The 13328-nt window shown below is 39.1% G+C and overlaps 1 protein-coding gene across 7 annotated transcripts in view; it reads right to left on the minus strand.

Annotated features, from left to right (window-relative positions):
• Positions 1–1501: 1501 nt before the first annotated feature.
• Positions 1502–13328, minus strand: part of atosb (atos homolog b) — a 126267-nt gene continuing 114440 nt past the window's right edge. For all 7 annotated transcript variants that reach the window (XM_072252476.1, XM_072252477.1, XM_072252471.1 and 4 more), the window contains 4 exons: positions 9489–9647; positions 7325–7393; positions 5704–5900; positions 1502–3041 (listed from right to left, as the gene is read on the minus strand). In XM_072252476.1, the coding sequence (XP_072108577.1) occupies positions 2888–3041; positions 5704–5900; positions 7325–7393; positions 9489–9647 (579 nt within the window). In that variant the 3' untranslated portion in view covers positions 1502–2887. The remainder of the gene's footprint in view (positions 3042–5703; positions 5901–7324; positions 7394–9488; positions 9648–13328) is intronic.

Consider the following 13328-nt stretch of genomic DNA (forward strand, 5'->3'; position numbering starts at 1 on the left):
TTTCTGAGGAAGCTTGAACAAGCATCACTCCCCACTAACATCTTAACTACATTCTACAGAGGCGTGGTTGAGAGTGTGCTGACCTTTTGCATCACAACCTGGTACTCCAGCTGCAGTGCTGTCGACAAAAAAGCCTTGCAGAGGGTGGTTAGGGGAGTAGAGAAGGTTATTGAGGTCTCCCTACCTTCTGTCCAAGACCTCTTTCAGAGTCGATGCCTCCAGAAGACACGGTACATCATTAAAGACCCCTCACACCCTCTCCATGAACTGTTTGTTCTTCTGCCATCAGGCAAACGTTACAGGAGCATCAAAACTAAAACCACAAGGCTACTAAGCAGCTTCCTCCCATAGGCAGTCAGACTGCTAAATAGCTGCTCTACCTGACTCTGCTTTGGACACTTTTAACTTGCACTGGACACTTATAACTGATTTTAACTGACATGTGGCTGTTGTGTTTTACTATTTATTGTTATGTTTATTATTTAGTGTTGCATTTGTTATGTTATGATTGCACTGCCCCTGAGAAACGCTCTCATTCTGCCCTGCAGAGCTGATGAATGGTTAGAATGACAATAAAGTTTTTTGAATCTTTGAATCAAACATCGTCACAGGAATAGTTGATCTATCAGTGGTTGGGATATTTTGTATACTCAGAAGAAAAGCTCTCACAGCATTAATTGTGAGGTTCTGGGATCTGTGTCCCTAGAAGCTTTTAGACCCTTGGTTAATGAGAGGGGTACATGGCATAAAAATGGTTGGGAACTGCTGTTTTAGACCATCTGTGTAAATTACTTTGCACCAAAAGAACTAGAATTCATTCCTCATCTTTGGTTTCTGTGATGGACGACACTTTTGCCTGGAACTTGTTGGTATGTTATTTTAGCTTGTAAGCATTGTACCTGTTTTTGGAAATCCTTTGCAGTTTAGATATTTTTTGTAATTTCATAAATCAGAAATCTGCTATGTGTGTTAATAACAATGTCTAAATTTTAAACATGTATCATTAAAAATAAAAGTGTTTAAACTACTTTAATAGCCAGAAGCATCTCCTCCTTGATAGGAAGGCAGAAATCACCACTCAAGCATTGGGTATTGACAGCTAGACCTCACTGCAGAGACCAGAAAGGGAAATAAGCTGGTCCTTGGTGGTGGATATAGTATAACCTTTTTAAAGTGAGAGTACCTGTAGATACTTGTATCTGATAGGGCTCATCTTCTTTTGAGTTAAGGATTTTGTGGACAGGGAATCTAATACCATCACATCCTCCAATGTTATCAGTTCTTATACATTTTCAGCTGGAATTGTTACAAGTTCATAAATTTTATTTCTGCAGCTTAGTGGCAATTGTCAATTTTTTGACATCAGTTAACAGGCTGGAGATCAAATCTGACATCATCTTGCTGTCTTGCACAAAATCTTTGAAGTTAGCTCTTGGGAAAACAGAATAGATATAAAGAGAATGAACAGCGAGATCTTATTTGGCATGCATGTTTAAAAGAATATTCAAAACCAGTATTTTTACAGCAGTTTATTCCATCAAAAAATACAATCTACTTCACTTTGCTTTATGTTTCTACAACTGTTTCAACAATATGATTAGTAGGTTTAGGAGTTTGAACAACAATGATAATATTAAGAACAAAAACTAATGTCTTTTCTGAAGCGTACCTTCTGAATATAATACTACACAGTGCATAATGGAAAAGTAAAATTAACATTAGGAAACATTTTAATTAACTCTTTAATCTACAGTTTGCCCATACAAAAAGTTTCATTTACTCCAGAATGAAGAGTTAGTTATCAGAACATCGAAGAAACTCACCCTTTCTCAAACACTTTGGCAAATATAAAAGTTCATTAACTATCACCAAACATCACAGTGCATTTGTAATCAATTTGTGTGTGCCAAGTAAAAGGACATTTTAACTGTTGAGGCATCAAGGGGAAAGCAGAGGCTTGATATTCTTCTGTTGATTGGGGAAGAAACCAAAAATTAAAAAAACCTAATCAGAGTTCACCCTTTTGTCTCATGGATTTGCCAGCTGGTTGTGGAAAAATAACAGGAAGAGATTTCCTACTTCAGCTTCCATCCAGAGAACAGCTCTTTTGCCATTGCCAAATGTCAAAAGTTGGACATAATTGTAAAATGGGAGAATTTAAATTAAATTGAAAAAAGGTCTAAACTATTGCCAATTCAACCAGCTTTTCTCACCTTCCTTTTCCCTTCCCAATGGCCTTGTTAGTATTATTTCTAAGTGGGAGAAGATTAGAACAAGTTAAAATTAGTTTTTGCAGCAAAATTAACTTTGAGGTTTATAAACCTCTTAGGGAGAAAATTAAGTCTTTGGAGAAGGAAAGAGGTTTTCCCAAAAGTAAATCTGGAAGCAGCAACGTTCACATTGTACATTAAGTATTGTAAAGATTTTTGCACAAGACCTATAAATTAAAGAGTTAAATCAAACTATTATTATTTATTCCCAAACTGCAAATGTGTCTTTTGTGGTCCTGACAGTTTATGAATCAGGGAACACATAATTACAATAATTATTAATATAGGCAATGAAAGATATTTAAGATAAATAGATCAATGTTTCAAAGTAAAATGGGATTTTGATACTGAGATTAAAGAATTAAATTTCCATCAACTGAGAGCAAAAGTGTATATTAAATATTATTTCAAGCCTACATTAAAGCAAGTTTCCTGTGCTTTTTAAAATCAAAATGTACAGAATGACACCATTGGAAACTGCACTTTAAACAGATCTTTAATATTTATTACAAAGCATGCGTTTTAACACTGAACTGAAAATCTTTCTCCATAGTTAGAACCAATTGCTAGATAAATAATTACTGAATTCCAATATAGATAGTCTTGAAATTGATGTGCTAAACTCGTGGTGAATATTTTGGATTTCTTGGCATTTCTGTAAATGACTTTAACTCGTAAGGTATCCCAGCATCCACTTCACTTGATTTTCGGGAAAACAGCAGCCTAATATCACTGTGCAAGTAGATTTTTCCAGACTTGGAACTCTGAAACCTGAGCATTTAGATAAAAAGTAGAATGAGGTGAATATCTGCATGCTAATTAAAAAAGTAAGTTTAAAAAAAAATAACGAAAGGGTGTCAGGGAAAATTACTCAAATGTAGTCTACGTGAACACACATATCAAGTTAACAATTCATAATTGAATTAATTCATCACATCAGCCAAATGATCGAATATACATACTTCCCATTCCACTACATTAAGACATAATTCACTGGCATTTTCTGTACTTATTCCAAAATGGACATTCATCATATGTAACCTTGGACAAGGAAGGTTAGATTATTTCACCAAGCAACTATGACAGTGGGTCCAATCCTCTCATACAATACACTAAATTACTTCCTCCTTGTCAAGATGTTCAAATCAACTATTTCTGCTTGGAAGAAAGATCTCTAGATCCCTGTTCTACAGTACTCCCCATGGCCCTGTCATCCACTTTATATTCTGTCTTGATTTAACTTCTCAAAATGCACTGCGTTGCACTTTCCAAGTTAAATTGGTCAAGATCCCGCTGTATCCCTCTTCACTGTCCACCACACCACCAATTCTCAAACCAACTATAATGCCATCTATATTCTCATCCATATTTAATATAAAAGGCAAACAAGGCAGTGAAGAGGATGCAAAGATGACTTTAAGGATGTGACCAAATATGCAGGAATATACTGTACATATGAGGGAAGGATTAACAGACTGGGCTTCTTTTCTCAGAGCCAACTGAAGCTTCTAAAATGATGAAGAGCTTTGAAAAACAGTGCAACATTTCCAACTGTGTAGAACATGTCTAGAGAACCCTAAAATAGAATCAAATCTAATAATAGTTATAAATTTGATTACTTAGAAGGTGATTTTAGTGAGAAGTATAGACAAGTTTATGAAGAGGCCGGACAAGCAATGGGATAAGGAAAATAATTATGCAAATGTAGCTAGATGGAAGATTAGCTACAATGGCCCATGATACTATTTTTGTGCTCTGTATTATTTGTAATCCTGCAAAATAACTAAATATTGATATTATCTTTCATCCTTTACTGCTAATGACTTCAGCACTTAAAAAATATTTCAGATGCTCTTGCATTTACAGAATTTTACTTGTGGATGCACACCATTTATACTGGAGTGCTTTTTAAAATCAAGAGAACTGACAAGGGTGGTGGTGGGGTGGAGGAAGCCTTTGACAAATCCTGCATGGGAAGCTGCTCAGAAGGTTAGATCACATGGGATCCAAGAGTGAGCTAGCCAAATGGACACAAAATAGTCTTTTAAGAATCAGAAGGTGATTGTGGATTATTTTCCAGATTGGAGGCCTGTGCCCAGCAGTGTGCTACAGGGACTGGGATGGGTCCACTGTTGCTTGTCATTTGTGTTAACAATTTGGATGAGAATATAATCGGAAATACAGATGGAATTTAACTCAGCCAAGTGCAACAAGTGCTGCATCTTAGGTTAATCCACAGTAAAACTAGCACAGTAAGTGGCAGGACCCCAGAGAGTACAGTAGAACACAGATCCAGGGGTAAAGTACACAGTTACCTGAAAGGGCAACACAGGTATACAGGGTGGTGAAGGTGGAGTTTGGCAGGCTTGCCTTCATTGGTCAGGGCACCGAGTGTGAGGGTTGGGATGTCATGTTTCAGGTGCCCTGAAGACATTTTTGGGAGTATTATGTGCAGTTCTGATTGCTGTGCTATAGGAAGGTTGTCATTGAGCTAGAAATTGTGCGGAAAACATTCCCAAGGGAATTACAGGCACTGGAGGGTGTGAATTATAGTGAGGAGACTAGTCAGGCTGGGACTTCTGGCCTGGAGCATAGGAGGTTGATATAGGAGCACACACAAGGTGAATTCTCAGTCTTTTTCCCAGGATCATAGTCAGAGTTAAGTAACATGGAAACAAGCCCTTTAGTCCAACTCATCCATGCCAACTGAAAGCTCTGACCCAGCTATTATTGTTTGCATACGTTTAAAACCCAATCATTCTAAAAACTTCCTTATCCACATGCACCTGTCTAAACGCTTTTTAAACATTATAATTGTGTCTGCCCCTCGAGCTTTCTCTGGCAGCCTTTGCATATACCCAAGATCTCTGTGAGGGGCAGGGAGGAAAGTAATTTCCTCTCAGGTCCCTTTTAAATCTTTCCCCTCTCACCTTAAATCTATGATTTTCAGTATTAGACTATCTACGACCCAGGTCAGGGGAATCTAAAACCAGAAGACAGATTTAAGGCAAGAAGGAAAAGACTTAAAAGGACCTAAGGGGCAAGTCCTTCACGCAGGGGATGGTGCCAGAGGAAGTGGTAGATGCAAGGACAATTGCAACATTTAAAAGACAGTTGGGCAAGTACATAGACAGAACAGGTTTAGAGATTTCCTTAAGGGAAAATCTTGCCTGACCAATCTGTTGGAATTCTTTGAGGAAATAACAAGCAGCATAGACAAAGAAGAATCAATGGATGTTGTGTACTTGGATTTTTAGAAGGGCTATGACAAGGCACCACATGAAGCTGCTTAGCAAGATAATAGCCCATGGTATTACAGGAAAGATACTAGCATGGATAGAGTGGGAATAAAGGGAGTCTTTTCTGATTTGCTTCCGGTGAGTGAATCCTTGTGCTAGGATATATGTGGGCGTTGCTTTCAGATTATACATACCTTAAATGAATCAGATAACATAGTACTTTTCTTTTTACTTCTGAATTTTCCATATTTTCACATGTTCCTTCATTTTCTTCCACTGGTACAAGGAAGATCCTGTGGCGCAGAAGTGTTATGTGGTTTGGTGGCATGTCACTGAAGTCGTATGTTACTAGAAACATTTTCACCACAGTTTTGTTTGGGTTGAATAAGGTCTGTAAGTAGAGAGCAATTGTTATGCTGTTAATTTAAATACAATAGCCTGCGGATTTGTCAGAATGGATAGGAAGAGAAACAAACAATGAGTTTTGCAATAGATTATGCACAAAAAACCAAATGGGTTGCAATAGCTTTCAACATAAATAATGATTATTAATTCTCAAACAGGACTGGAGAAAAAAAGACGAGGAGTCAGAGTTAGAAGGTGGGGGAAGGGAGGAAGAAACACAAGGTGATAGGAGAAACTGGGAGGGGGAGGGGTGAAGTAAAGGACTGGGAAGTTCTGAAATAGTTCTGAAGTGCATTCTCTTTTATATTGAGAGAAACAGCAAAAAAGTGTACAGTCAACTGCTGCATACAGCATAAGAATAATGACAGTAATAACTCTTCATGAAGAGCAAAGATTCTGCCCCCCCCCCCCCCCAGTCAGTAATCAGGTCAAGTGACTGAAATATTCACAAAGCTAGATTTATCGCATGTGGGAGGTGCATACTCTCAAGGTGGGAACATATGTTCCCTACTCAAGCAGAGAGAACAGATAAAAACTAGTCACAAGACAAGAGAAGCATGGTTTCAGAGGCAAAGATGGGTTCATACTATGACCCAACATTCATCTATGCATATATTCCTTCCTAATGGCAAGGAATTTCAAGGAGAAAGATTATTTGAGAGAGTGCATTTCAAAAATAAAGTGAAGTATCCTTATGAACATCTAGACAAGAATAGAAATAGGTGATAGCTCAAAGTTCAATGGTTCCATTTAATATCAGAGAATGTATACAATATACAACCTGAAATTCTTACTCTCCGCAAACATCCTCAAAACAGAAGAAAAAAACCACAAATAATGAATGACAGAAAAAATTGCAATCCCAAAGCCCCCACCCCCCAAAAATAGGCCAAATTGTATCCATTCTCCCCTGAAAACATAAAATTCTGCAAGAGTATATTTTAATCAAACACTCACCATCTTCCAATGCCCTGTTAAAGCAGCTAACCTCAACAAAGAGCAGCATCTGTCAACCAAATAGTCAACTGGTAATCTAAAGATTAATCTCCTCATTGAATATCTACTTCATCAGAAAATTTTGGAAGCAGATGCAATCAGAAACCTTAGGTCCTTTTCTTACTTTCTCCCTGCGAATCAGCTTCAAAACTCAAACTTCTTCAGTCTATTTTATAATGCTATTTACAATGAAAAGAAAACACATTATTTAGAAATGTAAAGAGTGATTTTAATTTGGTGCATATGTTTAGTGTAATTTTACATAGTAAGGGAATTAAGGGTTATGGGAAAAAGGCAGGTAGATGGAGCTGAGTTTACAGACAGATCAGCCATGATCTTATTGAATGGTGGGGACAGGCTCGATACTCCTATTTCTTACGTTCCTTTGAGAAAATCTAGATGTGGACAACTTACCACTTGGATGGTTCCAGCCTTGGGGACATTGTAACCCTTCTTTCCCAAAGATTCCAGATTTATCACACCCTAATGGAAAAGAAAATAACAATAAAATATCAAGGTTTCCTTTCCAACAATGGAGAATCCTCGGTTGGAGATGCCTAAACATGTGGTTTTCTTCTTAAGCTTTACAATAAATCAAGCTATAAATCAATCAATAAATTTATCGCTTTTAGACAAAAGTAAGGTGTATGCACAGTAATATAAGCCATGATCAGATTCATGTCAATTTTTATATGTTTGTCATTAATTGGTTTGAAAATAAGTATAGTATATATTTTTAAAGAATGTGTTTTGGAATGCAAAAAATTCACAGTTGATAGATAGGATAGATCTTCTGGGAAAATACTCAGGGTTTGAGCTCTTTCTGGCCACACTTCATGTAAATATTTTGATAAACTTACTTTTTGATGACAGTGCTCCCACAAAGAACTCTCCATTAGGCTATATGCATATTCTTGGTTTGCCTGAATGCTGCCAGAATTGGCTGCCTCAGGACGACCCAATGTTGCATTCTGCGTCTCAAACCCAAAACACTTATGATTCAGACATTTCTTATGCCCATACAAGTATGGAATGCTACCTATTTCAAGCTCACTTTAAACATATGCTTCTGTCTGCCTTGTTGAAGATTCCTCTCAGGGAGGTGACTGTGCTTGTTTCAAAGTGATATCAAGATACTTTTATTGAGGAAGTTAGTGTTATTTAATGAGAAACACAAGTTGTCCTTTGCATTGAAGATTTGAAGATAAAATATCCAATTCATATAAAACAGCATTAAAGGAAATTAAATAATCTATTCTGGATCACTGACTGGCAGCAGAAAGTCTGCCAGACCTGTACTAAGTCTTGTGTCTTGACCAGACTTGTATCTAATCTTTCCCAACATCAGTTTTATAAAACCCAAGAAATGTGGTAAAAACAGAAAATGCTGCAAACATTAGACAGGCCAGGCAAGCTGATGAACCAAATGTTTCCAGCATATTTTGCTATAATTTTAGATTTCTTTAAATGTATTCACTATAATTTAGGAAACATCAGAGTCATAGTAACAAATTCTCTCAAACTACAAGCTAATAATCAATTGAAAATCTGTTTAGTGACATTAATGGAGGGATAATATTGCTCAAGATACCAGGAGGAAGATACTTGCTCTGAAATAGTATGATTTGTTACACTCATTTTGGAGACCTGACAAGTCTTAATTTAACATTAGACCTTGAAAAAAATGATCTTATGGCAGAAATATTTTATAGTGCAGTATCAGCCTAGTTTTTTGTTGTTGTAGTCTGTAGGATGTGACTTCACAATCTTCAAATGGAGTTTATTGTATGTTGGCCCTGGGCCTGTTCTCATTGGAGTTTAAAAGAATGAGTGGGGGGGGGGGGGGAATCTCATTAAAACTTATCAAATATTGAAAGGCCTAGACCGTGACATAGAGAGGATGTTTCCAAAGGTGGGAGTTATGGAACAGACAGCAGAGCCTCAGAACAGAAGGACGTCCTTTAGAACAGCAACAATAAGAATTACTTTAGCCACTGGGTGGCCAATCTGTGGAATTCATTGCCACAGACTCCCGTGGAGGCCAAGTCATTGGGTATATTGACAGCGGAGATTGATAGGTTCTTGATTAGTAAAGGTGTCAAAGCTTACAGGGAGAAAGCAGGAAAAAGGGGTTAAGAGGGACAATAAATCAGTCATGATGGAATGTTGGAACAGTCTCAATGGGCCAATGGCCTAATTCTGCTCCTATGGCGGTACTGGTGTGTAATGGTTATGTAGTGCTATTACAGCACCAGCGAAATGGGCTCAATTCTCGCTGCTGTCTGCAAGGAGTTTGTACATTCTCCTGTGACCGTGTCCATTCCTATGGGTATTCAGTTTCCTCCCTCATTCCAAAGACATATGGGTTAGGGTTAGTATGTTGTGGGCATGCTATGTTGGCACTGGAAGCAGACTGGCCACAGCATACCCTTGGACTGTGTTGGTTGTTGACGCAAACGACACTTTTCACTGTTTTCAGTGTTTTAATGTACATACGACAAATAAAGCTAATCTTTTATTCTCATTTTATGGTCAAACAGTAATCTTGATGAACGATGTTCACTTGCCATTTGCTTACCAGGAATGGTGATGGGGCGCTATGTTCAGAAATATTATAGTAAGACACATCCACAGGTAATGTTACATGCTGTGGGCAATATGATCCACTTGCCCCAAGTTCAGCTGTAAAACCTTCAATTCTTCCTGATGGTGCAAACCTGCCATTTAACAAGGATTCCTGAAATGAAATAAAAAGGCAACACCAACTTAATTTGCAGGCTTGTGAGTTTTATTCCTTAAATATTTCAGGATGTTTCTAAAGTCACTTAGTACCAAAACAAAACATTAAGCAGCACCCACCCTCACAGTAATAGCAGAATGAAATTGGGAGTCCAGTGTTATCAAAATCAAGAACTGCAAATTGGAGATTAATTTAAGTCCATGTTCAAGTTCCAATTTATTGCCATATAGCTGTACCCACATATACTGCCAAATGAAGCAACATTCTTCCAGACCAAGGTGCACAACACAGTACATATGACTCATATATACAACACAAAATAATATTACCACTAGTTACTTAATAATATAATGCATTTACAATACAAGTTAAAAAGTAAGCAGTATAACTTCATTAGTATCCTCTAGCTTCAAAAATCTGAAAAGTATAAACTTGACAGAGGATGATTCTGTGACCATTCACAAGACTGCTAACAAACTAATAACACAGGCAAGGAACAAGTTTGCTCTGCCTGTGTCTTTTCTTCTATGACAATGTTGGAACACTGACATAAAACACCGTAGTTGGTATAAATCTGAAATAATAAAATAATACTATAAAAGATTATCAGCAGGTATGGCAACAACTGCAGAGAAAATTAGAGTTAACAGTAACGAACTTTCATCAGAACTGGCCAACTCTGACACATGCTACAAAATTTGTTTTACTGAAATTGTTGAATTCAATGTTGAGCCCCCAAAGATCCGGAACAAACTTTTTTTTTCAAAATTGTATATAGCATTCAATAGGCAAGATGCCCTGATTACCGTACTGTGCAAAAGTCTTAGGTGGGTAATGTAGCAGGATCCTCTTTTGAATCAGTATGGGTGGATGTCAGGAACAGGAAGGGAGCAGTTACTCTACTGGGAGTATTCTATAGGCACCCTGGTAGCAGCAGAGATACCGAGGAGCAGATTGGGAGGCAGATTTTGGAAAGGTGCAAAAATAACAGGGTTGTTATCATGGGTGACTTTAACTTCCCTAATATTGATTGGCACCTGATTAGTTCCAAGGGTTTAGATGGGGCAGAGTTTGTTAAGTGTGTCCAGGATGGATTCCTGTCACAGTATGTTGACAGGCCGACTCGGGGGAATGCCATACTAGATCTAGTATTAGGTAATGAACCGGGTCAGGTCACAGACCTCTCAGTGGGTGAGCATCTGGGGGACAGTGACCACCGCTCCCTGGCCTTTAGCATTATCATGGAAAAGGATAGAGTCAGAGAGGACAGGGAAATTTTTTATTGGGTAAGGGCAAATTATGAGGCTATAAGGCTAGAACTTGCAGATGTGAATTGAGATGATGTTTTTGCAGGGAAATGTACTATGGACATGTGTTCGATGTTCAGGGATCTCTTGCAGGATGTTAGGGATAAATTTGTCCCGGTGAGGAAGATAAAGAATGGTAGGGTGAAGAAACCATAGGTGACAAGTGAGGTGGAAAATCTAGTCAGGTGGAAGGCGGCAGCATACATGAGGTTTAGGAAGCAAGGATCAGATGGGTCTATTGAATATAGGGTAGCAAGAAAGGAGCTTAAGAAGGGGCTGAGGAGAGCAAGAAGGGGGCATGAGAAGGCCTTGGCAAATAGGGTAAAGGAAAACCCCAAGGCATTCTTCAATTATGTGAAGAACAAAAGGATGACAAGAGTGAAGATAGGACCAATTAGAGATAAAGGTGGGAATATGTGCCTGGAGGCTGTGGAAGTGAGTGAGGTCCTCAATGAATACTTCTCTTCAGTATTCACCAATGAGAGGGAACTTGATGACGGTGAGGACAATATGAGTGAGGTTGATGTTCTGGAGCATGTTGATATTAAGGGGGAGGAGGTATTGGAGTTGTTAAAATACATTAGGACAGGTAAGTCCCTGGGGCCTGACGGTATATTCCCCAGGCTGCTCCATGAGGCGAGGGAAGAGATTGCTGAATCTCTGGCTGGGATCTTTATGTCCTTGTTGTCCACGGGAATGGTACCAGAGGATTGGAGGGAGGCGAATGTTGTCCCCTTGTTCAAAAAAGGTAGTAGGGATAGTCCGGGTAATTATAGACCAGTGAGCCTTACATCTGTGGTGGGAAAGCTGTTGGAAAAGATTCTTAGAGATAAGATCTATGGGCATTTAGAGAATCATGGTCTGATCAGGGACAGTCAGCATGGCTTTGTGAAGGGCAGATCGTGGCTAACAAGCATGATAGAGTTCTTTGAGGAGGTGACCAGGCATATAGATGAGGGTAGTGCAGTGGATGTGATCTACATGGATCTTAGTAAGGCACTTGACAGGGTTTCATATGGTAGGCTTATTCAGAAAGTCAGAGGGCATGGGATTCAAGGAAGTTTGGCTAGGTGGATTCAGAATTGGCTTGCCTGCAGAAAGCAGAGGGTCGTGGTGGAGGGTCTACATTTGGATTGGAGGGTTGTGACTAGTGGTGTCCCACAAGGAACGGTTCTGGGACTTCTACTTTTTGTGATTTTTATTAACAACCTGGATGTGGGGGTAGAAGGGTGGGTTGGCAAGTTTGCAGATGACACAAAGGTTGGTGGTGTTGTGGATAGTGTAGAGGATTGTCGAAGATTGCAGAGAGACATTGATAGGATGCAGAAGTGGGCTGAGAAGTGGCAGATGGAGTTCAATCTGGAGAAGTGTGAGGTGGTACACTTTGGAAGGACAAACTCCAAGGCAGAGTGCAAAGTAAATGGCAGGATACTTGGAAGTGTGGAGGAGCAGAGAGATCTGGGGGTACATGTCCGCAGATCCCTGAAAGTTGCCTTACAGGTAGAAAGGGTAGTTAAGAAAGCTTATGGGGGGTTAGCCTTCATAAGTCATTGGATAGAGTTTAAAAGTTGCAAGGTAATGATGCAGCTCTATAAAACTCTGGTTAGGCCACAATTGGAGTACTGTGTCTAGTTCTGGTTGCCTCACTATAGGAAGGATGTGGAAGCATTGGAAAGGACCGATTAGAGATAAAGGTGGGAAGATGTGCCTGGAGGCTGTGGAAGTGAGCGAGGTCCTCAATGAATACTTCTCTTCGGTATTCACCAATGAGAGGAGATTTAACAGGATGCTGCCTGGTTTAGAGAGTATGCATTATGATCAGAGATTAAGGGAGCTAGGGCTTTACTCTCTGGAGAGAAGGAGGTTGAGAGGAGACATGATAGAAGTATACAAGATATTAAGAGGTATAGATAGAGTGGACAGCCAGCACCTCTCCCCCAGGGCACCACTGCTCAATACAAGAGGACATGGCTTTAAGGTAAGGGGTGGGAAGTTCAAAGGGGATATTAGAGGAAGGTTTTTTACTCAAAGAGTGGTTGGTGTGTGGAATGCACTGCCTGAGTCAGTGGTGGAGGCAGATACACTAGTGAAATTTAAGAGACTACTAGACAGGTATATGGAGGAATTTAAGTTGGGGGGTTATATGGGAGGCAAGGTTTAAGGGTTGGCACAACATTGTGGGCCGAAGGGCCTGTACTGTGCTGTACTATTCTATGTTCTGTGTTCTATATGCAGCTCGGGTGCCTAAGGCACAGTACTGTATATTGGTTAAGATAGGAAGGTGGTTGGGGAAACAGAAATAGTGTCCTTAGCTTTGTACGAGCTCAGTAATACTAGGTATTATTTAGTAACTGGAAAGACAAACAATACT

The sequence above is a fragment of the Mobula birostris genome, chromosome 3 (genome assembly GCF_030028105.1).
Source record: "Mobula birostris isolate sMobBir1 chromosome 3, sMobBir1.hap1, whole genome shotgun sequence".
Taxonomy (NCBI): domain Eukaryota; kingdom Metazoa; phylum Chordata; class Chondrichthyes; order Myliobatiformes; family Myliobatidae; genus Mobula; species Mobula birostris.